Here is a 27953-nt window from a genome sequence, read left to right on the forward strand (position 1 = left end):
AATCACCCACCCCCAAACCATATCTACCTAGGGTGAATGCCTAGCTGTGGATAATCAGGCAATTTCCTTACTTTGCTATTATAATAAGCCTTGCAAGTTGTCTGCTAATATTGCTGGAGCTGAGCTCTCTGAACTTCTTCTGGTTTCGAGTGCTGCCAGATTTATGAATTGTTCTTTGTTAAAATAAACTGTTCAGTTTAACTTTTTCTTTTAACAGAGTGATAACTAATATAAGCAAAATGTTCACATAATAATGGGAAATGAAAAGCCTGGGAAATAGGAAAGAGAGATTTATTTGTAAATGCCTTTTAAAAATGTGATGTAGCATAAACATGACTATAGAGCTAGACTGCCAAAGTTCAAATTTCTGCATCAACCTTTTCTAGCTGTACTATATAACCTTGGATAAGATCATCTGGGCCTTTGCATTTGAAAATTATTATATTAGAACTTCCCTGATAAAAGTGTTGTGGTGCAAACATTTTTGATCTGGAGGCCTTGAAATTTCATAACATCTGTAAACATTGTAATGGAAAAAATTATAATCCTATTTCTGTTAACCATTTACAAAATTTGATTCCTTTCTTTACAAAAACCCCATATAGTGTTAGTATCTATGACTTTGTTTCCTATAGAAAGTATAGATATTTTCATATTGCAATACAGTGGTTGCAGACATCATGAAATATTGTGATCACTGTTACTTCAAAATTACCAAATTTATTGCAACTGCTGTTAGATTGCATGTGATGACTGAACTTATCTATATCCTCATAACATTTAGTTGGCCAAGTCTCCTGTAATTTTATGTCTCTTGGTCAAACACAATCATGTTGGGTTGCCTGAATGTTTTTAGAGTCACACATCTATATTGCTGTCCAATATCCACAAAATACAAATATTAGTTCATCCATATGAGGAAGGAGGAGAATTGTTTTAATTTGATATTTCCATTATGATGGATTCTTTGGAAATCTTATATATTTAATTTCATACATTTAAAATATTATTTTCAGATTAGGTCCATAGGGTTAACCCCATTATCAGACATGTTCATGGTACAAGAAATCTTGAGGTAGAAGAATAAAATGAGTACGCATGACAACACCTGGCCCTTATCAAAAGTTCAATAAAATGCCTGCTACTATTCTTAAAATTTTAGAGGACAGAAATTGAGTTAAATTCTATTCATTCTTGCATTCAAATCAGCTAGAACACTGCTCTGTCCATTGGCAATCAATAAACACTGAAAGAATGAAGCCAAGTCTATGTTGGCTTCTCAGGATCTTCAGTTGGGGTTGGAAAACAGGTGTCAAGTTGTGGGCCCACTTCTTATGCATCCAGGGGACTCCAGAGTATGTTAAGAGCGCTTGAGGGTTTACGGAGACACATATGTGTCCCTAAACTTATCCCAATAAGAATATGACTGCCAGTGGCTTAGAGGGGCCAGATTCTTAATTCTTCAAAGCTTTCCATCACCCAAGAAGGCAACCAGGTAAAGTGTTGGACTGAGAAGTCCCTTGCTTATTCCTGGGATCTAGTTTCAAAAGGACAGTTTCTGTTTGAGCAAGAGTGACAACAGCCTCTCTTCCCTATGTGGGGCACAGGGTACTTTCGTGGTGAGAACTCCGCGCCTCACGCACCGAACCCTCGCTTCCTCGCCACGCCCACTTCCTGCCCCATCCAGCGCCTTTCCAGGTCTCTCTCCCGGTGAACCGGATGCGCTGTCAGTCTCCTCCTCCGTGTCCTCGGCCTCCACCCAGCTCCTTCGCTGAGCCGCTGCCACCCCGAGGCCCCAGCCAGGAGGCTCCCGGCGGCTGGCCTGGCAGGTGTGGGGCGCAGTAGGAGCTGGGCGCTCACGGTTACCGCGCGTGGAGGAGACACTGCCCTGCGGCGATGGGTGCCCGGGCCTCTCCTTCACGCCGGAGACAGGCGGGGCGGCGGCTGCGGTACCTGCCCACCGGGAGCTTTCCCTTTCTCCTCCTCCTGCTGCTTCTCTGCATTCAGCTCGGGGGAGGACAGAAGAAAAAAGAGGTAGAATGAATCCCGTTGGCTTTTTCGAGTGGGCCTGGGCGGGACACGTTGCCAGGAAGCCCCGCTTCGTTGCTAGGCAGCAGGGCTGTGGGGCGTGGGCGGTGGCAGCCGCGTGGGTGGAGGCCTAGGGGCGGGTGCTTTGCTGTCTGCAACCTTTTAGCCCAGTACTGTCCTGAAGGAGAAAGGACGCGTCCGCTTGGCTGCCCTGGGCTGCTCCTGGGAATGTCACTTAGGACCGCTGAGAGTCCCTCTGTGTGCAGGCCGAGCTTTGGGCGCTGGTGTCGCTGACAGGGGTGTGGTGGATGTGAAAATACCCTTGAGAAGTATTTATAAAGCCCCAGGAACTATTTAACTCTTTATTTTTCTCCCTTTCTAGATTAAACAGAATATTGAGAGTGTTTTAAGTTTTTCTCTATTCTGAATTATACCTTCTAAAAGTGTACGTTTATTTTTATTTTAAACTCAATGTATAATTGTGAAATAACCTCACATTATTTACATTATGCACATTTTTGGGTGAAGTTCAGATCACCTGATTTCAATCTTAGTCTTTAACTTTGGGCAGAGTGAGATTTGAAATGACTGTGTTTAAAGTAATTGCAGAGGTATTTGTGAATTCGGTTATGCATCATTACTATGGATGATTGATCTAGAAGCTTCAGAAGAAAAATTCAGTGTTTCTAATTGTGGACCATTTTGGTTAACATACTGTTTATATAATCCAAGATGGTTTTTCTTTGGTGGAATTACACAACTACACAAGTCTCATAATTTGAATCAAGGTATTGCCAGAAATTTCTTAATAGCTGGATAGAGAGTGAAAAAAATAGTATACCTTTCGAAGTAATCGTTTTGTCTTTTCTCATTAATCATTGCAGAAAAAACTGTGGTCAATATTAACTTTTTTTTTTTTTTTCCTTTTGGGTCCTGGGGATTAAACTCAGTGGCACTTAACCACTGAGCCACATCCTCAGCCCTATTTTGTATTTTATTTAGGGACAGGGGCTCACACTGAGTTGCTTAGGGCTGCTTTTGCTGAGGCTGGCTTTGAACTTGAGGTCCTCCTGCCTCAGCCTCCTGAGCCACTGGGAATACAAAGTGCACCACCATACCTGGCAATATTAATGACTGTTAGTTTTTTGTTTTTAATTTTAGCATGAAATTAGGCCATACAAAATTTCTTGTGGAGTTTTGACAACAACATTTAGAGAATCACTAGTTTTGTTACAGTTGTATTTAGAAATATAAATTGAAGATATATTTTTAATACTTGGTATTTATATGCTATATTTCGAGAGTTCTAGGTTTTATAGTTGATGATGAGAAAAGTAGAAGATTGAGTAGTAGACTTTTTTTTCTTTTTCTTTTTTTTGTGAGTTACCAGAGCAGAGAGCAATAAAATATGATGAGGAATTCTGATGTTTTACCTCCTGGGAATGTCACTTAGGACCACTCTTTAAACTGCAGGGGGAAAAAATGCAAAAAAGGGTACAGGTTCATGGCATCTTAGTGTCTCCATTTGTAATATTATTTGAATATGTAAAGATGATACCAGTATAATTAATTAAATCTAAAAGTCAGTAGTATATTTCCATTAAGATATATTTTATAGAAGGTATTTTTAAAATGAAAAACTGGGGAGAACAATGCTGAAGATTGAAAACGAGCATCTTCCAAAATTATTCTTTTTCTCATAAAAAGGAGAAGCTAATACTAATATATGGTGGTGTTACAGTAACCATGTATTTTTCTTTATGGAAAAAAAAGGCATATTAAAAAAACATTTGAAGTTTGATACTTAGGTCTCTGAAGTATTATAGGCCAGTTCTGTATATGGTACTCTGTTAGCAAACTGTGATATCTTCCATTATTGGAATAAAAACATTATACATTGGAAATAATGAGAAATGATTGTTCACCAGTATGATGCGTTTTCAGGGGTACCTCTGTTTTTTTTTTTTGTTTTTTTTTCCTGTATGTGGTTTCTTTCTTTGCTGACATTAGAACCTGATGCCCAGTGTAAGATTTGCCATTGAACCAGAAAGTATAGCAGCTGAAATGTAGTTTACTGCAATGAATATGACTACCATTATATATCAGAATAGGTGACATGGCATGAAGAGCTTTTCTTCCTTGGGAATCCAAATTGAACTCTAAAGTTGAGTCTGGAGTCAAGAATGGATATTAGTTGCTTTTAAGGAAGTAATAATTGTGGTGGTAGTATTTACAACATGTTTTCTTGAGTCAGACAAATGATACAGTTATAACTCAGTCCTTGATTATATGACACCAGGCAAACCATTTAATGTTGCTGAATTCTGGTTCCTTTTTTTAAAAAAATACAGACATAATACCTATATCTTAGGATCATTGTTGGGATTAAATAAGTTTATGTAGTATCTAGGGTGATGACTAGAACATAACTGATGATCAATAAGTGGTAAGTAGCTATTATGTGTTTCTTATTTAAATAAACATGTTAGTATGGTGAAATTCTAAAATGTAAGATTTTTAAAAAATTATTTTTAAGCTTTCTGATGATAATAAATTATATGGCTTCTAAAATAGATTATCTATTACTTATGATGAAACACTGAGAATTCTAGACTTTTATGTTGAGAATTTTGCACATAGAGATTTTGCATCAGAATTAGTGATACTCCATGCATTTGTGTATATGTATGTGCATGTACACGTGTATGTATTATATATATGTTTATATATATGTAGGAATAGTTAAGTGGATAGACAAAGAAGAGTGAAGATTCTTACAGTCACATTTCTTAATTATATTAAATACAGTCATTAAAAAGTAATTTTTAATTCTCAAATTCAGTGATGTGAGTCTGGAAGACTTTGGCCTCTTAGTAGTTTTCATTTGTATATTAATGCATTTTGCTTTTCTTTTGATAGTTTTTCTATTTCTTAGATTATTATATCAGTTAATCAGCTTCATTTGGAATTGTTGTAATTTATAATGACCTCTTCTGATTATTTAAACAGAGCTCCAATTGTATAATGAATTACAGTAGAAGTATTGACTTTGTTAGCCATCAAAAACAGCTGTTATAATAATTTATTATATTTGCAAGGAATGTAATTAGTTAATAGGCTAGGATATGTAGGTATAATGAATATGCAATATGAAAAGTTGATTTGCTCATAAATGCTTTCTGGGAGATTAGTAAAATATTTGCTTAAAATTGTTCAGCTGCCTTTGACATAATTCTGTATGCCATTAATGTTTTTAAACATGTTTTACACTGGATGAACGATATCTAATTTCTAGTGTCCCAACTGTGAAATAGAAATTTTACTTAGAAAATGATAACAAGGAAGAAGATGGAGGTAAGCAATAGAAGTTCCCTTTAAGCAAAGAACTTAAGTGGAAGAAGTATGCAAACATTTTAGAAATGCAGAACAATTTTACATTGATCTGCATACATATAAAAAATAGATGATGCTGATGTCAGGCAGTTGTTTCATTTAGGTTAGATTAAGTGTGTGATAATCTTTGAAGAATGATTGAAAATGACAAGTCTTACTTAGAATAGCCAAATGTGCCTGTCCAAGAGCTCCAGTTTCTTGGATGATGGCAGAAGGTATGGTATTCCTGTATCACGGCATTCTATGAGGAATGTGGCACAGAATTCCATGACTTTTAGGTACATGAATATATTACAGCACTAGAGTTGCCAGAATATCAACATATGCATTGGTTCCTTGAGCTTTAATTGGTTCAGGGCAGTGTAAGAGGGCCAGGTGATCCTCAGGTATGTAGTAGTTGAATTACAGGAGAGCAACCTTGACTGTAGGGAACCCACATATTTTAAAATGCACGAGCTTTTTAATTTTTTTTTTTTTGTACCAGTGATTGAACCCAGGGGCGCTTTATCCCTGCATCACATCCCCACCCCTTTTTATTTTTTCTTTTGAGAGAAGGTCTTGCTAAGTTGCTTAGTGCCTTGCTAAATTGCAGAGGCTGGCTTTGAACTTGTGATGCTCTTGCTTCTGCCTCCTTAGCCACTGGGATTACAGATGTGCACTACCAAGCCCGCTTTTTTTTTTTCTTTTTTAAATAGAGAACTCTGTCTTGACTAAGACATATATTATAATTTAAACATGATGGCTTTATGCTACACAACATCCTTAAAAAGATAATCCCAAACCAAGTTAAGTCTGTAGCTCCACTCACAAGTTGTGTAGAAACCCACGAAGAATTATCTCTTGGAGAAATTTCATCAAAAAGGAACATTTTTAGGATATTTTCTTACAGGTAAATATACCACTGGCATGTATAGTCCCATATATGTGCTTAATTGTATGTGTATGTCATCGAGAAGGATGGAATGGAAATATGTAACACAAAGCAGACAATATTAACACTTAACCTTTTGTTACATTTACTTTTTCATTTTTTCTCTTTTGCCCTAAATATTTAGTAATTTGAATGCCAGTGCAGTCTCTTATGCCCATGACTGATGTTGGTTTCTTCACTGTATTAGACTATCATGATTAGATTATTTGCATAAGAATTCCTCTTGGAGCATCATGGTAATTCTACCAAAATAGAAAATTTACCTTTGGTTAAGTGTAGGAGTAATGTGTTCCCTGCTAGAAAATGGGTAGATGAAAAAAATGACTATTTGTTGCATAACAGTAGTGTGAGTGTGTGTGTGTGTGTGTAAGTGTGTAACAAATGGATAATACTTCTGCTGATCTCTATGTAGTTTTTATTTCTGTTAGGACAAGATTTCTGCAGTTCCTCAAATTGAGCATATCTATTGAGCATATCATCCTTTCCTCTCTCCATGTGGTCCATCTAATTTCTCATTGCTATTAACAATGCTGTTTTATGGGAAACAAACTTTTAATGTTCAAGAGCTTCATTTTTTTTAATCTAACCACCTGCCAGTATAATACATCTTTGCAGTTTTTTTTAACATTTATTTAATTGTAGATGGATATAATACCTTTATTTATTTATTTATTTATTTATTTATTTATTTATTTATTTATTTAATGTGGTGCTGAGGCTTAAACTCAGTGCCTCACATGTGCTAGGTGAGCACTGTACCACTGAGCCACAACCCCAGCCCTCTTTGTAGTTCTTAAATTGCATTTTGCAGATAGTATGTAGAGTCTGTGTTTACATGATTTCTTGTGGAATTATACATGGATTTAAGGAGAGAATTTTAAAAATAGGGTTCCTGTTATTATACATAAATATGTAAAACATTTAAGTATTTGGGTTGAATATTAAAGCTTCAACATTGTTATTTAGAAGAATAGATAATTGTTGAGAGCCATAGCCGAAGGTGCCCCAGCAAACTTCCAGCTGCCAGCTGATGATTGGCTCACAGCGGCCCCAGCAAACTTCTAGCTGCCAACTGATTGGCTCTTCTGCAGTGATGCTCATTAGGTTGTTTCCCTGCCCTTTCAGACCACAGAGCTGCTCACTGGGGGACTTTTTTTGGCTCTGCCCACCGGCCCAGCCACTTGGCCTCAAGAGCAGGAGGAGGTGGGGAGGTTGAGAGGCTTGTGGGAAGCCGGTGGTGGCAGTTGGGCTCTGAGGGTTTTTCCTGAAGAGCTGTGTGGTGCGGTGTGTGTGTGTGTTCTAAAAATAAAATTCGTTTCTTTTGACAAGTGGCTCCTGAATTGTGCCCAGCCAGACTGCGGCAGATAATACTTTTTTCATAGAAATTATTTTCTCTCTGCCTATCTATATTTCTCTTTAACTCTGGAAAAAAAAAAGATCATGAGCTAGCTTATTGAGTGTTTTGGAATCTGTAACTTAATAAACATTTTACTACAGAATAGCATCCTGAAGAAATTAATGAGCTGAAGACAGTTTTGAATAAAAGTAAGACCTTACTGACATATTTAATAAAGTTTCTGTTGATCATCAAAAATACCTATTGAGTTTTATACTTGAAGATATCAGAAATTTTCTTTTTGCTTCATGTTACCTTGAGAAATCAAGTAACTGTGATGGAAAGGGGCAGTTCAGTATAAGTTAAATAAATGTGGTATTGATTGTATTTAATGCAAATGTTTGTTGCTTATTTTATATCTTTTAGAGATGGTTTATTTAGATGTTAATATTATGTGACTTAAGTTTTGGAAATATTTTGATATTTTTGGCTCTGCTTGCAGACACAGACAGCTATTGGCAAGTTAGTTCACATGAGTGGTAAAACTTATTTTTTGTAATTATTTATAAATTGTGTAATCTGTTTAAATTTTAAATAGAGTGTAATACCTTAGTATAAATTCCTGAATTTGGTAAATTGGGAGTTGAAAATAAGTATTAAATTATATCAGGAAAAGATAAAGAAAGTAGCAATACAGTAGACAGGATGCAAGGCCTTTCACTTAATTAGATTATTGAAATGCATTGCATGTTTGTGCCCTTCCAAAATTTATAATTTGAATTCCTAACCCAATTGTGATGGTATTAGAGGTATTGTGATGGTATTGGAGAACCTTTGGGAAGTGATTAGGTCCTGCGGGTAGAATTCTTATAAAAGGCACCTGAGAGTTCTTGTTTTTCTGCTCTGTGAAGATATAGTGACAAGTCAGCATTCTGAAGAGAGCCCTTATCAGAACCTGACCATGCTGGCACCCTGATGTTGAACTTTCAGACTCTAGAAAGGTGAGAAATAAATCTGTTTTTTAAGCTCCCCAGTCTAAGGTAATTTGTTGTAGCAGCCTAAATTGGCTAAGACAGTTATATATAATTTTCACATGATGGTTGTGGCAGATAGTCTTGTTTGCCTGACTTTTGGTTTGGTTTAGCTGGGATTATTGCAAGCTCCAAGTAGTAATTTTTATTAGTCAAAGATCATCATGATTTTTCCAGCATCTTTCAAATTGTTTTAAAAGTGAGCAGATGATACAATTTTGGGTAAGTTTCTTTGTTCTTAAAGGATGCAAGAAGATAAATTTTCTCTTTCTGTCTTTGAGTATGTGTATGACAGTGGGATGCTTGAGTTGCTGATCTCAACTTGTAATTATGATGGTACAAGCTTGAAACAAAACCTGTGGAGGAAAATAATAAGAATATGAGGTCTTGATTATGTAACTTAGCTAACCTTGTTATTGTTCTAACTCTGGACTCTTGTGTTCTGAAGTTAAATAAGTGTTTTAGTCAGCTTTTCTCGTTGCTGTGACTGAAAGGTCCCAACCAGAGGGAAGGAAAAGTTTATTAGAGGGCTCACAGTTTCAAGATCCTAGTCCATAGAAGGCTGGTTCTATTCCTTGGGGCTCTAGGTAAGGCAGAATATCAAGGTGGAAGAGTGGCTGAGAGAACCAGCTCACATGATGATCAGGAAGCACAGAGAGAGGTCTCCACTTGTCAGATACAACTGTATACCCCAAAGCCACACCCCCAATTCCCACCTCCTCACTTCAGTTACCACTCAGTTATCAGGGGATTAATTCACTGATTGGGTTAAGACTCTTACAACCCAATTATTTCTCCTCTAAACCTTCTTGCATTGTCTCACATGTGAGCTTTTTGGGGACACCACATTTAAACTATAACAATAACCTTCCTTATTGTTTAGGAAATTTCAAATTGGATTTATAGTTGTATCATAAAGCATTCTGCTAAAGAAGAAATTACTGAATTAAAGTTTTTTTTTTTTTTTTGTATCAGTGATTAAGCCTAGGTGCTTTACCTCACCCTTTTTATTTTAAGACAGGGTCTCACTCAACTCAGCTGCTTAGGGCCTTGCTAAATTATTGAGGCTGGCTTTGAACTTGTGATCCTCCTGCCTCAGCCTCACAAGCTGCTGGGATTACAGGTGTGTACTACTGTACCCAGATGAATAGAGGGTTTTGACCCTGTTTTTACAATTTGTACACTTACCGTTTTACTCTAAAGTTCTCCTTCTACTCTTAGCTTCATAACCCTATTTATGAATTAGTAGAGGATTATTTAAATATTAGTAGATGATTATTCAAGTGTGCATAACCCTTTCTGATCCTTGAATCTCAGTTTCTGATCCTTGAATCTCATTTGTGCAGAAGTGAATTTTTCCATGTATTTCTTCTATTGATAGAATTTTGTTTCATTGTATGTTTGAAATTCTATTTAAATATTGTATGAACCAAAAGTTTTTAATAAAAATACTGTAAGCTTAATATGTGTCTTAAAAGCTGCTAGCCCAAGAAAAGAGTGGAAGAGTAATATATGCCTCAGATATATTTTCTGTATATGATGCATTTTACATGTGAATGCTTTTAAAAATATTTTGTGTGTATAATAGATGAGCAGGTGGTTTCATTTTAAAGGCACACCAAATAAACTACAGGGAAATACCTTTATTTTGAAAAAAATCATATTTTAGTAACATTCTTTTGATTAACATTTGAGTTAGTATTAGACAAAACTAAAACGGATTTCTTAAGAAGGTATGCTGATTGGGTCATGTTTTCTTAAAAGCTGGAGTTCTCAAGGGGAATAAAGGGACTTTTCATCCTGATGAAACAGGAGTGATTGTGCTCTGTCTTGCCATTGTTTCCAATACATTTTTTTTTTTTTTTGGAGTCTTTATGGGAAGGAAGGGTGGCTGAATCAACGTTTAGCACTGTCATAATGGCATTCTAATTCAACTTCGCTTCCAACTGACAGCCACAGGAGTTGCATGCTTTCATCCTGGAGCACAGTGCACATCAAAATAGTAACTATAGAATTTTTTTAATACTACATTATACAATGTAGTGAATGGGAAATGTCAGATTTTGGGCTAAATAAGGAAGCTGGGACTAGAAATAAGGTTTGCTGACACCCAAGTTTTTGTTTCTATATTTCTATGATCTGTTTTAAAAGAATTTATGCTGTCATGGTATTTCCTCCTTTAACATTTTCATATTATTTTATTACTGTCATTATTCCTTCTTTTATCTTTACATAGTTTATCATTTATGGAATTCCTGTTCCAGGGAACTTGTTTAAATGTTTTTTTTTTTAAATTCCAATTTAATTTGTTTCAAATGTATCTGTATATGAGTTGGATATCACATAGGATGCCTTGTGATGATTCAAAATATGTATACATTCTGTAATGTTTGAATCAGATTAAATATTTCCTTGAACATTTTTTATTTATAGTAAAAGCATTCAACATTCTTCTAGCTTTTTAAAATACACAATACATTGTTGTCATCTATAGTCACCTTACTGTGCAGTAGCACACCATTACTCCTAGCTAATATAACTTGGTGTACCCATTGACCAACCATTCCCCATGCTCCCTCCTGCCTCCTTTCCGTAGCCGCTAGCCACCAGAATCAATGTTTTAAAATTATATTCTGCATATGAATGAGATCATGTAGTACTTATCTTTATGTGCCTGACTTAATAGTTCCATCCTCATTGGCAAAAATGACAGGATTTCATTCTTTTTTATGGCTGAATAGTATTGTATTGTGTATATGTACCTCATTTTCATTATTCATTTAGCAGTTGATAAACACTTGTGTTGTTTCCATTTCTTGTCTACTGTGAATACCCGTGCAATAAACAAGAGAGTACAGAAGTCTCTTTGACATATTGATTGAACTTCCTTTGTGTATATAAACCCAGTAGTAGGATTGATGGATCTCATGGTTTTTGAGGAACATCTATTCAGTTTTCCATAATGGCTGTAGTAATTTACATTCCCACAAATGTGTACAAGAGTTCCCTTTTTGCCACATACTCATCATCACTTGTTATCTTTTTGAGAATGATCATTCTTATTAGGATGAGGTGATATTTCGTTGTGTTTTTTTAATTTTTTTTTTTTAATGATTAGTGACACTGAGCAACTTTTCATATACTTGTTGCCGGGTTGTATGTGTCCTGAGAGATGGCAATGTAGTTCTGTTGCTCATTTTTAAATTGGGTTACTTTTATACTGTTGAAATTTGGAGTGCTTTATATATTCTGAATATTAACCCCTTGTGAAATGTATAGTTTGCAAATATTTTCTCTCATTCTCTAGGTTGTCTCTTTGTTCTGGTGGTTATTTCCTTTGCTGTTTAAATGCATTTTAGTTTTGTGTTATCTCATTTGTCTCTTTATGCTTTTGTCTCCTGTACTTTTGGGATCTTACTGAAAACATCCTTGCCCATTCCAGTGTTTGAAAGTTTTTCCCCTGTTTTCTTCTAATAGTTTCAGGTGTTACATTTAACTCTATCCATTTTGAATTGATTTTTGTACTGTGTTAGAGATAGGTTTCTAGTTTCATTCTTGTGCATGTTTTTTTGAACCCAAAGAGCGACTGAAGATGTGGCAGACAAGTCTTTTAAAACTTCTTAAACTTAACCACTGTAAGAGTATAATTTATAAAATTAGACCATTTGTTTCTTTGTGAAGTTATTTAAATAAATGAAGTTAGGCTCAGGTAACCTTAGATCACACCTAACATCTAAAGGATTTAATCTATATGGTTAATAATGTATGAGGGGTAAGGTTCTATTCTGATTTTCTTGCCCAAACTGTTATAATTCTATCACAGATAAAACACTCTCACACATCTATTTGCCAAATGCAGATATCTGGACACATTTCTCTGAACCTCAAATTTTTTTTTTTTTAATCGCCTCTGACCCACCTCAGCCAAAGATATCTGCTGGGACTTCTCAGGAGAATTCAATCTTTGAGGAGTACAGTTTAAATACCAGTGGCCTTGTAGGACACAATCTAAAATTCTTTGCATGATCTTTAGTGCTTTTTCCTGTATGAGCATTGGTCTACCTTTCTGTTCTGTACCTAACCACTCTTAAATGCTTCCTACCAGTATTAATTTAGGTGAGTGACCCTTCTCCGTTTTGGATGAAGTGCTTTTTGATGCTTGCCTAGGTGAATCTCTGTTTTGTTATAGCCTCATGTGTAGTGTTGTCTGTTGTCATTCTATTTATTAGATATGCCCTTTGAGGAGAAATTGTTTTTCCCTCCATAGCATATTCAATCATAATGCCTTATGTTTGGCAAATGATTAGTAAAGTTGTTTTGGTCAAATTATTATATCTAAGCCTCAATTTCCTTATCTGTGAAGTGGAGATAGTCTGATAGATCCAACTATAGAGTTGTGAGTCATAAATGAGATGATAGTGTAAGTAGTAAAATCTGGTGCATAGTGAGTGCTTAATGCATGTTAGCTTTGGTGCTGAGATTGGTGAATGAATGCTGGATGTGTAGTATGTATATTTGTCATAGTGTTGATTTAATCATTGTGTTTTTTGTTTTTGTTTTTGTTTTTGTTTTTATGGGTACCAGGGATTGAACTCAGGGGGCACTTGGGCACTGAGCCACATCCCCATCCCTACTTTGTATTTTATTTACTCACAGGGTCTCACTGAGTTTCTTAGGACCTTGTTTTTGCTGAGGCAGGCTTTGAATTTAGAATCCTCCTGTCTCAGCCTCCTGAGCCACTGGGATTATAGGTGTGCGCAATGGCACCCAACCTAATTATTGTTTACTTGGGCCTCCAGGTCAGACCTGTGATACTTTATATAACTTGCTTTGGTGTTTCTCCCTTTCTCTGTTGGGTTCTTATTTTATTTTTTTTAATTTCATTTTGTTGTGTTTTTTTTTTTTGGCACTGGGGATTGAACCCAGGGTGCTTAACCACTGAGTCACATTCCTAGCCCCCCTCCCTGCTTTAATTTTGAGAGAGGATCTCATTAAATTGCTTAGGGCCTTTCTAAATTGCTGAGACTGGCCTTAAACTTGTGATACTCCTACTTTAACCTCCCAGGTCTCTGAGATTACAGGTTTGCCCCTACCATGCTGGCTTTGTTTGGCATTGTTATGGATGGAATTAAAGTGAGAAAAGCAGATAATGTGAAGTCTAGCCCTATTGCTTATCTTTGCAAATTATTAGTTTAGATCATAATTTCTTTTTTTAGAAGGAGTTGTAATAATACTTGTACCTGGTTGTTTTGAAGATGATCAGAAGTTACCAACCCATGATGGAGATTGTGCATCTTTAATTATTTTAATTACTGATGTTTGGAGCTGTTAGTGCATGCATTATAACCTAAACTATTTTGATTGTTTCTTAGATTCTTGACATCCTTCACTTTTTAATACAGTTTTAAATATTATTGTGAGACAATGTAATTTGACTCAGAAAATAATGAAGTATTATTAAGTTATTGGAGGGACTACTCAAATTTGGAGTTCTAGAGAAGAGATTTGAAATATACACATTAGTTGTGATTTTGACAGTTTTCAGTAGGACTTTTCCCTTGGTTAGGTGACTGTAAGTATTTCTTAAAAAAGAAATTGTTGGTCTGGGGTTGTGGCTCAGTGGTAGAGGGCTTGCCTAGCATGTGTGAGGTATTGGGTTCAATTCTCAGCACCACATATAAATAAATAAATAAATATCCATCAACAGCTAATAAAAATATTTTTTAAAAAGAAAAGTTGTTAGGCAATATTAACAGTAACCTTCATTCTTTCATATCTTCCAAGGTCTCAAACCAGTTTCCTAATGATAGGACAGTTTCATGAATCAGATAGACCTTTTAATATTTATATTATTTTCTAGCTGTATGAAATATTACTTCTGTTTATATGATCTTGTAGAAATAGACAACATTTGATCATTTACTCTAAGCAAGTGTTTGTATAGAAGTATTAGTTTTAGCTAAATTTGTTATAGATTGACCCTTTTAGTTGTGGGCCCTTTTGTGAGATGTATGACAATATGAATTCATAATAGTTTATAGTTTCATGATAAAAATATACCAGTAATGTATGATTTTTCAATGTAGGTTATCAAAACCATTAACAAGTAGAGAATATAATTCATTTTTAAGTAAACTTAGATAAAAGTGGAAAAACAGCAACATTGACACTAATTATACAGGAGTCTGGCTTCATGGATTTTTGAGATTAAAAACTTCTCAGTATTATTTTATAAATGGGATATCGTTATGCAAATACTGTATGAGGTTAAGTACAGCAGTGATTTACTGACTACTATTATCTCATAGTTTTCTTCTGAGATGTTATCATTTGTGGATTGTACATAAAATGCCCTGTTCTAAAATAGTCTTATCTCTTAGAAGATGTGGTATAACTAAATAAAACAGCTTTGCAGTTTTTCTTTCTAAGATTCTCATATTCCCCTCTTAAGCTGAATACTCTATGAACATTAAGAAATAGGATATGAGTACATGGGTGGTTTGTGAGTATGTTAATTTAAAACAAACACATAATAAATTGCAACAAATGGCTTAAAGTTACACCCAGGTCTTGTCTTATAGTTTCTCTATAAGTCTGGGTATAGCATAGCTAAGTTCTCTGTTCAGGGTGTTAGGAGGCTGAAATTTAAATGTGGTTTGGTTCCATTCTATTCTAGATCTCCAGGTCTTTTTTTTTTTTTTTTTTTTTTTTTGTCTCATCCAAGTTATTGACAGAAGTCAGTTCCTATTTGTTAGGGAGTAAATTTCATGTTTTCTTGCTGTCTGTGCTCTCTGTTCTTTGCAGCCAGCCTCAGATTTTCTCTCTCTTTATATGCAGTTCACAACATTGCTTTTCACATTTTTTCTGGGCCATTAGGATGACTCTTCTGATACTACCTTTTAGGATGCTCACCTGATTAGGTCAGGCCCACCCATGACAATCTTCCCTTTTAAATAACTGATAGATCACTGACTGAACTTTGAATCTGGAAATATTTACTGTAAAGATCAACAAAATTTCGGAAATGATATTCCATTGCATCTCAGATTTTGTCTGTATTCTAGGGGAGAGAATTATGTAAGAATATGGGTCATTAGGGATTATTTTAGAACTCTCTCTACCAAAAGTGAACAAATTAGATCTTTTAAAAATTTATGTACTTTTAAATGGTGGCATAAATATGGGTATTGGTGTATAGCATGGGAGTATTTAATATGAGACATTTATTAATGACTGTAAAATAAACGTATTAAAAATACGTGCATCAATCAGGGTTCAGTCAAAGAGACACAAGGCCACAAAGAGTTGAGTATATGTATCTATTTATCTGGATTTGTTCCAATGTCTTTACCTTTCACAAAAGTGGGAACTGATTCAGCGGTCTCTGCAAGGCTCTTGTGTGCATGTTGGTGCTGGAGCTTGTGGTCCTTGACCAGGTAACTGGGAAGGGCACATAACTGTAAGGTGGGGAAGAATAACAAGCTGGAACCTATGAGGATGGACCAAATTATCCTCAGAATGATTTCAAAGCTCAGAGTACTGAGAAAATAGTTATTCACAAAAATAGTTGTAAATGATAGTTATTAATTTAAACAGCTCACTTATCTTGCCGTCTCAGCATACCCATTAAACTAATCCAAAAGTTTGAAAGAATGATAGACATTTTTTTTCCCCATAGGGGAATGAAAAATTAAAACCCACAATTAAGATGAACACTGTTTCAGTGTGTAAAGCAATTGTTTGGTGGAATATGATTTTAAAGTGTATTTTCTTACATTAAAAACTTTATAGAAATGTTCTCCTCCACCTCATTATAGGATAAACAGTTATATTTCTAGGAGATATTTATTTGAAGCTTTACAAGTAGAAATAAGTGTATTTATTTTGAATATCAGGTGTAGTTTTTTATTTCTATGACATATACCTATATAAGCCTAATAAAATGAATGCTGTTTTCAAATTGAGCTTATTAATAATATTATAGACAATATCAGATACTTAAAATGGATTACTCATTGCTTTTGAGTTAACAATCAGCTAAAATAAAAAAAATAAATGATCTGATATCTTATTTGACACATTTGTATATGCATCTTACCTTCACTGAGCTGCCAAAACACTGATATTATTTAAAAAATTATGGTATTTTTTCTCATTACTAAGCCGGAATAGTATAGAATCGAAAGCTAATACTTGAATAGAATTAACAGTTTATATGTATGCTCTACTATTTTGAAAGATACATATATCTTTTTAATAATCAGGTTTCTTTGTGCATATCAGTGACTATTTGTAATATTTGTTAGCAGCTTTGAGAGAACTACTTCTCATGTTGTTTTCCTGCTGTGCTTTCATACTTTAACCAGATTGAATTATATATTTTTTTCCTAAAGTGTTTTGCTGGTTTACCAGAGATATGTAACATTATCAGTTTTCTCTTCTTTAAGGTGTAAGCTGGATGGCATTTCCTCATGTCCCATGTTTAAATAGGGCCACCTGACAAAGATCTGTGTCATTTCGAATGTGACCTGTGAAGATTCCTGGGTGCTTGGACTGGATTGTCCATTATCACCCTGTTTTAACACTCCTCCACTTGGAGTTACAAGTTTCTCTGTGAGGTTCTGAGATAGTGTGCCACTGAGACATAGAAGATATAAGGCAAGGAGAGAGGCTCTTGTTCTTCACAAATAATTGAGACAGACTCATGGCCAGATATAAGTTTTTTTCCCCCAGTATTGTTCAGGAAGGCCAGGATGACCATTGTATTAGTTTCCTATTGTTGCTATAACAAATGAAAAATTTTGTGACTTAAAACCACAAAATTAATTATGTTAGTGGTCTGAAAGTACAGTGTTGTCTCACTGGGCTAACATCTAGGTGTCTGTAGGGCTAGCTGCCTCAGGAAGTACTTAAGGGAAAAATCTGTTTTCTTACTAAGAGAGATGGTTTACTGAAAATTAAATATTAAAACAATCTGATCTTTTTCTGTATTTTAAAACATTTAATTTAGAGTAGTACATTTTCCTTACATTTGCATTTGTGAATGTATTGTATAAGGAAATTGTGTCCATCATGTATTAAAAAATTATTCTCTCAGCCTTCAGTCTAATGTAGAGATGTGCATTTGTAGCATCTTCTCTGGACTGTGGTATTAGAATATGGTATTGCTTGAACTGTGGAATCAGAATATGGTATTGTTTACATATTTAGAGCAGTGGCCTCATACAATATACTTTTTGCAATGTTCAGACTACAGCAAGAAATTCAGTACCTATTCTTTAATAGTATTCTACTCTTTCTGAGGTCCAGCAGTTTTATTGCCAGTATATTTTTCCCAAAACATTTAACCAACTTGAATCTAATGTATGAAATATGATATGTCAAGAGCTTTATAATGCTTTGAACAACCAATAAAATAAATAAATTAAAAAAAAATAAAAAGATAAAGCTTAAAAAAAATAAAATGTTTCTGGAGTTCAGAAGTAAATTTCAATGACTAGTGTTTGGGGGAACACAGCTTTTAGCATCATCTTATTTATTCCTCATGGCTTTTTTTTTCTTTTTGGAACAGGTGATATTGTTACCATTTTAAGATGAGGGAGCCTAACTCAGTTCAAAGATTTTTATCCCAAGGTAACATAGTTGATAAGGGAAAGAGCAGGGTCTCAAACAGATGTAAGTTGTTGATCATCTACCTCTGAAGTCACTACTTTTTTTTTGATGTACTTCAGAGTGGGCTTGTGTACCTTGCCTCACAGAAGATGTGTGCTCTTAGCATGAATCCTATTTTAACCTTTTAATTGATGTTGTATATGCTGAATATATTCTTGGCTAAGAAAGTGGTGTAGCAAACTGGGAATCTGCAACAAAGGTTTTAGTCAGATAGTCTTTAAATTATCAGCTTTGGATCTTCATTAAGCCACCATATCTTTCTGGGTCACAGTACTTTTATCAGTAAAACTAGAGATGAACCAGATTCAAGGATGTCTTTGATTTCCCATATGTTACCATTTCTTTTAATGAAAGAACTGAAATATACTTCAGGGAAGTAGAGAAAGTTTTATTTTAAATACTTTAAAATTTATTTATTTTCAAGGGAGCACTGAAATTAATATTTTTTTTCAGTTAAATAAGTATGTCTCCTAGCAGTGTTTCTTTACTTAGCTACCAAGTATTAATCATTCTCTCAGTGCTCTCATAGTACTCTGAGTCATGGTCTTTGTCAAATGTTATTAGTTTAAGGTTCTTTATGTTGTTTATCTTCTAATCTTCTATATAACCTGGCCCATTATCATGCTCAGAGTTAGTTCCTTGCTTAAGTATTTGTTTAGTATTTAAAGCAGTAGCAATTATTTCTCCAAATAAGGTTCACCTTTAATTAAATAGTACTTGGGAGGAGGCCAGTTTATGAAATATAGTTTAAATGATGTGTAATATTTCAAAATAGTGAAAAAGGATTTGGAGTTCTTTCTTTAAAATTAAACCAAACTTATGAAAAAATGTTAATTGATTGCATTCTTAAAAACTAGCTTTTAATTCTAAGTAGTCATGTTTTATTGGAATGAACAACGAATGAAATTAAATGTGATAAATTCTGGTGTGATTTTTGTCAATAAATTATATGATAGCATAGTACATTTTCAGTTAATGTTTAACTTTTTCAGCATGACTCTAGAGGTCCTTTCTGTGGAAATATTTTTTGTTTTACTAATTTTCTCAGGTGCTGCTTTGAAATCTTTGACATTCATGTCATTCTTTATTGAAGTATGTAATATAATTATTCTTGTTGACTTGCTTTTTCACATGTTGTAATTTTTTTTCTTTTTTGAACCTGGGGGGTTTGAACCCAGCCCTTTGTGCATGTGAGACAGGTGCTTTACCTGGGAGCTACATCCCAGCTCACACCTTATAATTCTTTACTTTACTTTGCATATAATTTGAGCAATTCTCTTGTATCAGTTTGTAAAAATCAACTTGATGAAATTCTTTGCATTTATAATGTTGTAGTCAAGTATGGGAGTGACCAAAAAAGTAGTATGGTATGACGAACTGGGATAGAAGCTGGAGGGGAAATTTGGATGAATGTCTGTGATTGGTCCATTTGAACTAATAATATAATTATCTTTTTATTGTCTGTATAGCTGTGTGTGTGTGTGTGTGTGTGTGTGTGTGTGAGAATGTATTGAATTAACTGTGGCATATGCAAGACTAAAAACCACTGTATGTTGAGATGAACGATTTATTTATGTTGCTGGTAATGAAGGACATGTTAACGTTTAATATCTATGTTTTTGTCCTCTGTAGACCTCCCTTTCCCTTCTTTTTTTTCATCATAAGAAGTTGCTCCTTTATGGCCTCATCTTATTAGGCCAGGCTCAGATCTTTGTCAACTCTCTTGTGTCTTGCATAGGATTGGCATAAGATTGGGCTAGTGGCTAGAGCACTCCCTGGAGTTTTTCTAAATGGAACTGGCAGGAAGATTGCTTTGCTGATTGGTTTATGAAGTTGGAAGAAAGTGCTTTTTTAGATTATCACTTTTGGCACAGAAAACACTCATGTTTAGTAGCTAAGCTGAAACAAAGAGGGGATATTTATTCAACAAATATTTAAGTGCTAACTGTGCCAGTTTCTATGCCACTAATATAGAAATAAAGCATAAAAAAATTTGTTGCCATCACTGAGCTTCTATAACTAGAGGGAGTATTGACACCATCAAATTCTTGGGTTTAGTTCTTCCCAAAACCATATTTTTCTCTATTTTTTGTTATATGATGTTATCAAGTCTCTTTTTCTAAACTGGATTATATTAGGCTTATGTCATTTGTTAATTCCAGGATTTTTGAAAAATATAAAAGAACATTTTAATTTTTTTCCTATTTTTATTAAGAATGTAATCTAGAATTTATGTGAATTCTGACTGATGAATTTGGGTAAAATCCTAATATTTTCACATTTCTTTCAGTTTTTGGTATATGGCTGTTATCCTGTTTTTTCTCTCATTTCCATTTCAAGCTTTACCACATTGTTTTCTGGTAAGACACATTTGTTGAATTCTTTTTTAGTCGTTCAGGAAAATATATTTGTTTAGTAAGCTTTTAAGTGAATATACATTATCTAATACTTTTTATTGATTGGTAAAAATATAGCAATCTTAATTGAAAATTTATCTGTATTCAAGTAGAATAGATAAAAAAGATTTATAAATAATAAATTTTGGGTTGTATATACAAAGCATTGCTTTTAACGTTTGTTCAGAAAGAGACTACAGATTTCAAAAAGTTACTCATATTATCACTACTTATGTGTTGTTTATAGCTTTTCCATTACATTGTAAATTCTTGGTTACTTCTTAGTATAGTTGAAATGATGTGTACATCATGTCTTCTCTGAATAGTAATTTTTTTTCACAGAACACCTTAGCACATATTTTAGTCTTTTTCTAGTGTTAAAACAATATTTTTATAACGTGTTCTATGTGTACTCATGTAAAAACATATGTAATTGAATGTTGACTGATTTTCTTAATTATACTTGATGGAAATTTGTTGAAAGATTGTATTATTATTTAGTTTGAGTATGCTGCAATTATATTTACAGCATCTGAAATTGTATATATTCAAATAGGAACCTATGTTTCCCCCCATCCCCTTTGTTTATCTTAAGAGCTTAGGAGAGGAAATTTGGAAATGATTTTTAAAATCATGTAATTGTTTGGATGTAATTAAAGCAGGCACTAATATTATATATTATTATTTCTTAATTAAGTTGAACTACTGATAATTACCATTTATTACATGCCTATAATGTAAGTATTTTGTATGTACCCTATTATTTAATCACAACCTTAGTATGATTTTAATTTAAAGATGAGGTTAAGAGATGAAAATGTTTTATAAATTAGGATAATTTGCTCTGAATCATACAACTAGCAACTCTGCCAATATTCATGTATGGATTTGACTTCAAAATTGTTCTGAATCAATTCCTTTTCTTTCTTTGCTTCTCATACTGAAGGGAGAAGAGAGTGAATGTGTACCTTTCAGGATATTGAGGTGTAACACAAAGCCACCTGATTGTTTAGAATATCATTATGATCTTTTATTTTATATTGAAACTGTTTTGCAAACATTGTTTTCTATTTCACTGTCAGTTTAGTCCTTTTTTTTTTTTTTTGGTACTGGGGATTGAACTCAGGGCCACTCGACCACTGAGGTACATCCCAGCCCTATTTTGTATTTTATTTAGAGACAGGGTCTCACTGAGTTGCTTAGTGCCTCACTTTTGCTGAGGCTGGTTTGAACTTGAGATCCTTCTGTCTCACCCTCCTAAACTGCTGGGATTACAGGTGTGCACCATTGCATCCAGCTACTACTAGTTTAAAAAAAAAAAAAAACTTTTTAAATAATATTCTCAGTTGACTATAAGGATGGCATCAGGATGGTGTACTACATTTTTCTTGGCATACTATCAAGTCATACTCTAGGGATAATTCCGCAAAGCCATATGGTCATATCTGGTCATATCTACATCTGGAGTAATTACCAGCTTCAACCATCAAGGAGTTGTGTATGTCAGTTAACGGCTCCTAAACAAGTGTGATGGGATCTGCTAGGTTGGCTTGCTGTGCTTCCAATACATTCTGCTGCTCAGGAGCCAAGTGGATTTAGGGTAGTGTGTTTGTTATTCAGGGCACAGCAGACTTCTGAACCAGAGCCTGCCATTGAATCATTGGGTCTGTATCATATCTGAGAAACCCAGAGTTTAGGGACCCTAAGATATTAAAGGAGCTGCTTTAAATTTCTCCAATTTTTGCCTTACAGAAGATATAGCTTTATTATTCTGGTCTAGGAAACAAATTCTGTCCTCTGCCTCAGAGGGAAACTATGCTTCTAGGCTATTTATTATGCAAATGTTCTTGAGAGAGATTTTGGAAGAAAAGCTGCCCTGAGACATGCAGAAAGGTCATGGAGAATTATTTCCCCAGGACATGTTATCAAGAAACTTCCCTGATTGTTCCAAAATGTAAGGGGGGAAAAGCACTTATATTCATATTAGTAGAAGGTAGAGAATGAAGAAGGTGGGTAAGCCATTTCTTTTTTTAGGTAACTTAGGTGCATCCTTGCCATTTTGAGGTCATCATTTGTTCCTAGAAATTATTTCAGACATTTTTGTTTGAAAGTTTATCTATCTTATGTGAACTTAGGGCAATTTAAGAGACATTAACAATTGATGTGTATTCAATTGTTAACCTGCTTAAGTCACCTGTTAGTTTTTATCCATTAATGTACAATAAATCCCTCCTTCTCCCTCTTTTTCCTGCCCAGAGATTTGTCCTATTACATTGTTCATTACTGTCTCAAAGTGTGCAATTACAGATATAAATAAATGAGTAATAGAAAATTGAATAGTTTGTAGAATTGTTAGGAGGCATCATTCTTTAGTGCTCTACTTTTATCTTTGTTTTATTGTCATCCTGCTCTCAATTATTCATTCATCAGACTCACTGTCTTGCATAGGCTCTTCCCTATAAATGAAACGTTATTTTTTACTGTAAGACATTAGGTTATGGTGGGTCTGGATAATATATGTGTTGTAGTAAAGCATTCAGCCACTTTTAACTCCATCAGAGTGATTTTTTAAAATTGGTAATTCTGGTTGCACTACCTCACCAAGCTTACTTTTAGGGTTTTGACCCTTGGCTCTTTCTATAAGAGTTAGTTCTCATTTTGTAGCTGGCATTGTCTTATTCCACTTGAGAATTTGAGTCAGTTTATACTATATTAGAAAAATAGATCAAACATTTTAGGTTACATTTACACTTTGTGTCCAAATGGGTTTTTATCTGGGTGCAAATCACTTGGAAAACATCTAGAAAAATTAGCCAATTAGAACCTAAATAAACATGTTCAGCTTTATGCTTTCAATTATAAGGAATGTCTCCTGCTGTTAAACTGCTCTCTTTTTAGTATATTTTAAAGGAGAAATATATATACTAACTTTGGGATGGTTATTTTCCTGCAGAGTTTTCACTTTTATTTAATTTTTTTTCTTGAAGTAATTGTTTGGAAATTTTTTAAATTTTATTGTAAGGTTACTCATCAAAAACTAATTTTTAAAATACAATGCATTGTAATTTAAAGGGAACATTTAGTGGGACATATTCAGTTAAATAAATTTCTGTGTATATATGGCATGTAAATATTTTCATATTTGGAATTAACAGGAATTTTGTGAAATGCAAGGGGCTGGCTTTGTGGCTCAGTGGTAGCGCCTCACCTAGCAAGCGCGAGGCCCTGGGTTCGATCCTCAGCACCACATAAAAACAAATAAAGGTATTGTGTCCAACTACAACTAAAAAATAAATATTAAAAAAATTTTGTGAAGTGCAAAAGTACATTTCATGTCTTCTATTATGTTTTTGAGGTTAGGGATTAAACACAGTGTCTCAAGCATACTAGGCAAATGCTCTACTGCTGAACTACATCCCTAGCCATGTGTTCTCTTCTTAAGAATTTGTGGTTTTAGGAAAGACAGTCTGCCTTATAAAGTTACCAATGTTGTATTGAAAGATTTCTAAACTGGAATTATTTGAATTTATTTTGCAGTGATTATCCAAATTTGTTATTTTTCAATTCAAATGGAATATTTTCACAGCAGCTAGTTTAAATATTAAAGAAGTTAAATATCTAATGTGTGTGTTTATATAGTTTCATTGTAAGAGAATAATTCATTTTTTATTTCAAACATTCTTTTGAGGTGTATAGCAGTTCCCACTTAGTTTTGTTATCATTTTCCATGGTTTCAGTTACCTCTGGTCAATCATACTCCAAAACCATTAAGTGTAATATTTCAGAAATAAATAATTCATGTTTTAAGTTAAAAACTTGAATGATGGATCTCACTAAATTTTATATTTTGAGATGGGGTTTCACTACATTTAAATAATTCATAAATTTTATGCATTCTGCTGAGCACCATGATGAAATCTTGCAACATCCCACTTCTTCCCTTCTACAATGTGAATTATCCATCATATCCATGGTGATATGCTATTGAGCAATTAGTCATGTAGTAACCCTCTTGGTTTCAGGTAAGAGAGAGAGAGAGAGGGACAGGGACAGGGACAGGGATAAGGAGGGAGGGTAGAAGGAGGGGGGAGAGAGAGAGGGAAGGAGGGAAGAACAGACCTCTGGGGAATCTTAAAACCTAACCCCAGTAGATTAGGGAGGATTACTGTTATTTCTTTTCTAAATATATAGTGAATATCATTTTTTGGTAGTATTATATGTTTAGACTTTTAAGAGATACATTTATTTATGTCCAATATTGAAATTAATTTTGAACTGAAAGGGTTATAAAAGTGAATCAGACACTTATGATTTATATAACATAAATAAATTTTATAAATCTGTATTAATAGCACATTGATATAATAGCAATTGAATAAGATACTGATTTCAGATTTTGAGACTGATGTCAGTTTTTTAAAAAAATATAAATGATGCCAGATATGGCTGTATACGCCTCCAAACTACTCAGGAGGCTGAGGCAGAAGGATTACAAGTTTGAGAACAACCTCAACAATTTAGGGAGATCTGTCTCAATATAGAAAGTAAAAACGTGGGGATGTAGCTCAGTGGTGAAGCACCTCTGGTTCAACCCCAGTACCATAATTAATTAATTAATTAAAATATGATTAACTGGTTTATTTGAGCCTCTTATCACTAAAGTTTCCCATTTAACTTTTTCTAAATAAAGTTTTTTTCTAAATAAATTAAAGCAACAAACCAGAGGTTTTGAATGATTTCTGAAGAATTCTTTCTCACTTAGATATTGGAGTCTGGCTTATAAATTTATTAGCTGATGGTCTGTCTTGCTTAGCTAGCTAATTAGGCATCTAATGCTTTTTATGTAGGTATGAAATTTGGGCTAAGTTAAATACATTGTTTTTTGTGAGGAATGAGACAAACCTGTTTTAATAAATTCTTTTTTTGTTCCAATACCTTTTTATTTTGAGATGGAGTCTCACTACATTGCTCATGCTGACCCTGAGCTCCTGGTTTTAAGTTATCCTCTTGCCTCAGCCTCCTGAGTAGCTGGGATTGCACCATGCTACTTGGGAGTTAATGCTTTTTTACTTATTGTTTGTAAATGGATTGAGGATGCTTTAATGCTGTAATGAAGGACATTTTGACTACTTTAAATATGAGCAACTGCATCTTAAGTTTCTGAAAATGTGTGTTAACATTTTAAATGACAGTTAAAGATTAAAGAGTCAAAAAATTTAAAATCCTATAAATAACATATAGCTGGATGACTATATAATTGATAAGTGAAACTGCAGCACATTTGGGAATGAAGGGAAATGCTAGTAATAATTACCCCATAGCAATAAGAATAAACTAGAAATATTTGAAGCAAATCTAATACAAACAGACTGAGATGTTACAGTGTAAAGACAAAAGTTAATAATATATTTTGTTGTGGATATATTTTAAAAGCATACTTGTGTTTTACACAGGACATCCTAGCATTAAAAATAGAAATCATACTTTGTTTTAATATAGTCATGTCAAGGCAGTTTCATTCTTTTTAGAATTTTTGAGGTAGAAAGCATCTTTTAAAGTTTGTATTTTTTATTGGGTTATTGTCTTACTCTATTTTCTGCTGTTACAACAGAATTCCACAGACTGGAGCAATGTGTAAATGATATTAGTTTATTTAGATCACAGTTCTGGAGTATGGGAAATCCAAAGAGCATGGTGCCAGCTTTTGATGAGTGCCTTTCTACTGTGACACTATATCTTAGAAGGACAAGCAAGTATATGTAAAACAGAGTCATATGGAATTCATTGTTTTTATCAGGAACCCACTCCTGTTATAACTAATCTACTTCCACAGTAATGACATTAATTCATTTATGATGACAGAGCCCTCATGGTCTAATAACTTCTTAATATTACCAGCTCTTTTTTTGGTACTGAGGATTGAACCCAGGGATTCTCAAACACTAAGCCACATCCCTAGCCCTTTTTTTATGTTTTGTTTTGAGACAGGGTCTTGATAAATTGCTTAGGGCCTCTAAGTTGCTGAAGCTGGCTTTGAACTCTTCATCCTCCTGCCTCAGCCTCCTGAGCTGCTGGAATTATAGGTATGCATCACCATGCCTGGCTAGCATTACCATCTCTTAATACTTTTTTTTATGACAACTAAATTTCAACATGAGGTTTAGAGGTAACATTCAAACCATAATGTTTATGTTTTATAATTTTCTGTTTATCTATATTCTGTATTTGATGAGTCATTGCTATTATACTTTTAATTTTTCAGGAAACTTTAGTTTTTCAAGAACAGTTTCCTTTAGTTCTTTGAATATAATAGCTAATTTGAAGTTTTTCTGTTGCTTATATTTTTTTCCTTTAACCTATATCTGCTTAAGATTTTTCAGTTTGTGTACTTCTTTTAGTTATTTTTATGCATGCTGTTTTGAAAACTGGACATTTTAGATAAGAAATTTTCATAACTGTAGATTCTTATTAATCCCCCTTTCCCTCTGGCATACTGTTTATTTTATTTTTTATGTTTATTTGGATTACTCATAGTTCTGGATGAATTTTTGTGGAGTTTGGCTCCAGTATATAACTTCTGATTTTAACGGTCAGCTTCCCACACCCACTTGTTTTTATTTTTAAGCCTTGCTTCCTAGAATTTGCCAATGACTGGTCAGAAGTGCGTACCCTAGAGGCAGTAAGTTTTCCATCTTTTGCCAGTTTCTTGGTGTGTGGTTTGAGGAATGCTTTGAAAGTTCAGGGACTTTTAGCCAAGCTTACCAACTGTCAATTATCTTTTCCAGCGGTTACTGAGTAGGTTCATTCTGTGGCCTTCTAGACTAGTAGGCATAAATGCAGTCTTAGAAGAATTCCTTTTGGCTATGTTTTTCCCTAAGTGTTTTTTGTTATGACTGATATGCTGTTTTCACTGTTATGAGTATCTAATTGTTGCTGTAATTGCTCAATACTTTAATCTTTGTTCTTTTGCATAATTGCAGAGGCAGTACTATATATGCTCTTCCTGGAGATCCTCTCTTGTATTTTCCTGGAGCTGAGGAGGAGAAAATGGTAACCCTTTCATCCTAGCAGGAGGAGTTAGAACAGGATGGTAGCCCATGGTCGTCTTAGCTTGCCCCTCTTGGGAAAAACTAGATCTAGTAGATGGATATGACATAGGTGAATAT

The 27953-nt window shown here is 34.3% G+C and overlaps 1 protein-coding gene across 6 annotated transcripts in view; it reads left to right on the top strand.

The window, feature by feature from the left end:
* The first annotated feature begins 1681 nt into the window (after positions 1 to 1681).
* Positions 1682 to 27953, top strand: part of Tusc3 (tumor suppressor candidate 3) — a 312880-nt gene continuing 286608 nt past the window's right edge. For 3 of the 6 annotated variants that reach the window (XR_007343351.1, XM_048791804.1, XM_015486045.2), the window contains exon 1: positions 1705 to 2034. Coding sequence is in view for 4 of the 6 variants with exons in the window: in XM_048791804.1 (XP_048647761.1) it covers positions 1897 to 2034 (138 nt within the window). In the remaining 2 variants the exon portion in view is untranslated. Of the gene's footprint in view, positions 2035 to 8618; positions 8690 to 27953 lie in introns of those variants that run through there. The other 3 variants (XM_048791805.1, XM_048791806.1, XM_048791807.1) reach the window with 3 other exon arrangements.

Source organism: Marmota marmota, unplaced genomic scaffold, assembly GCF_001458135.2.
Source record: "Marmota marmota marmota unplaced genomic scaffold, marMar, whole genome shotgun sequence".
In the NCBI taxonomy this organism is placed as follows: domain Eukaryota; kingdom Metazoa; phylum Chordata; class Mammalia; order Rodentia; family Sciuridae; genus Marmota; species Marmota marmota.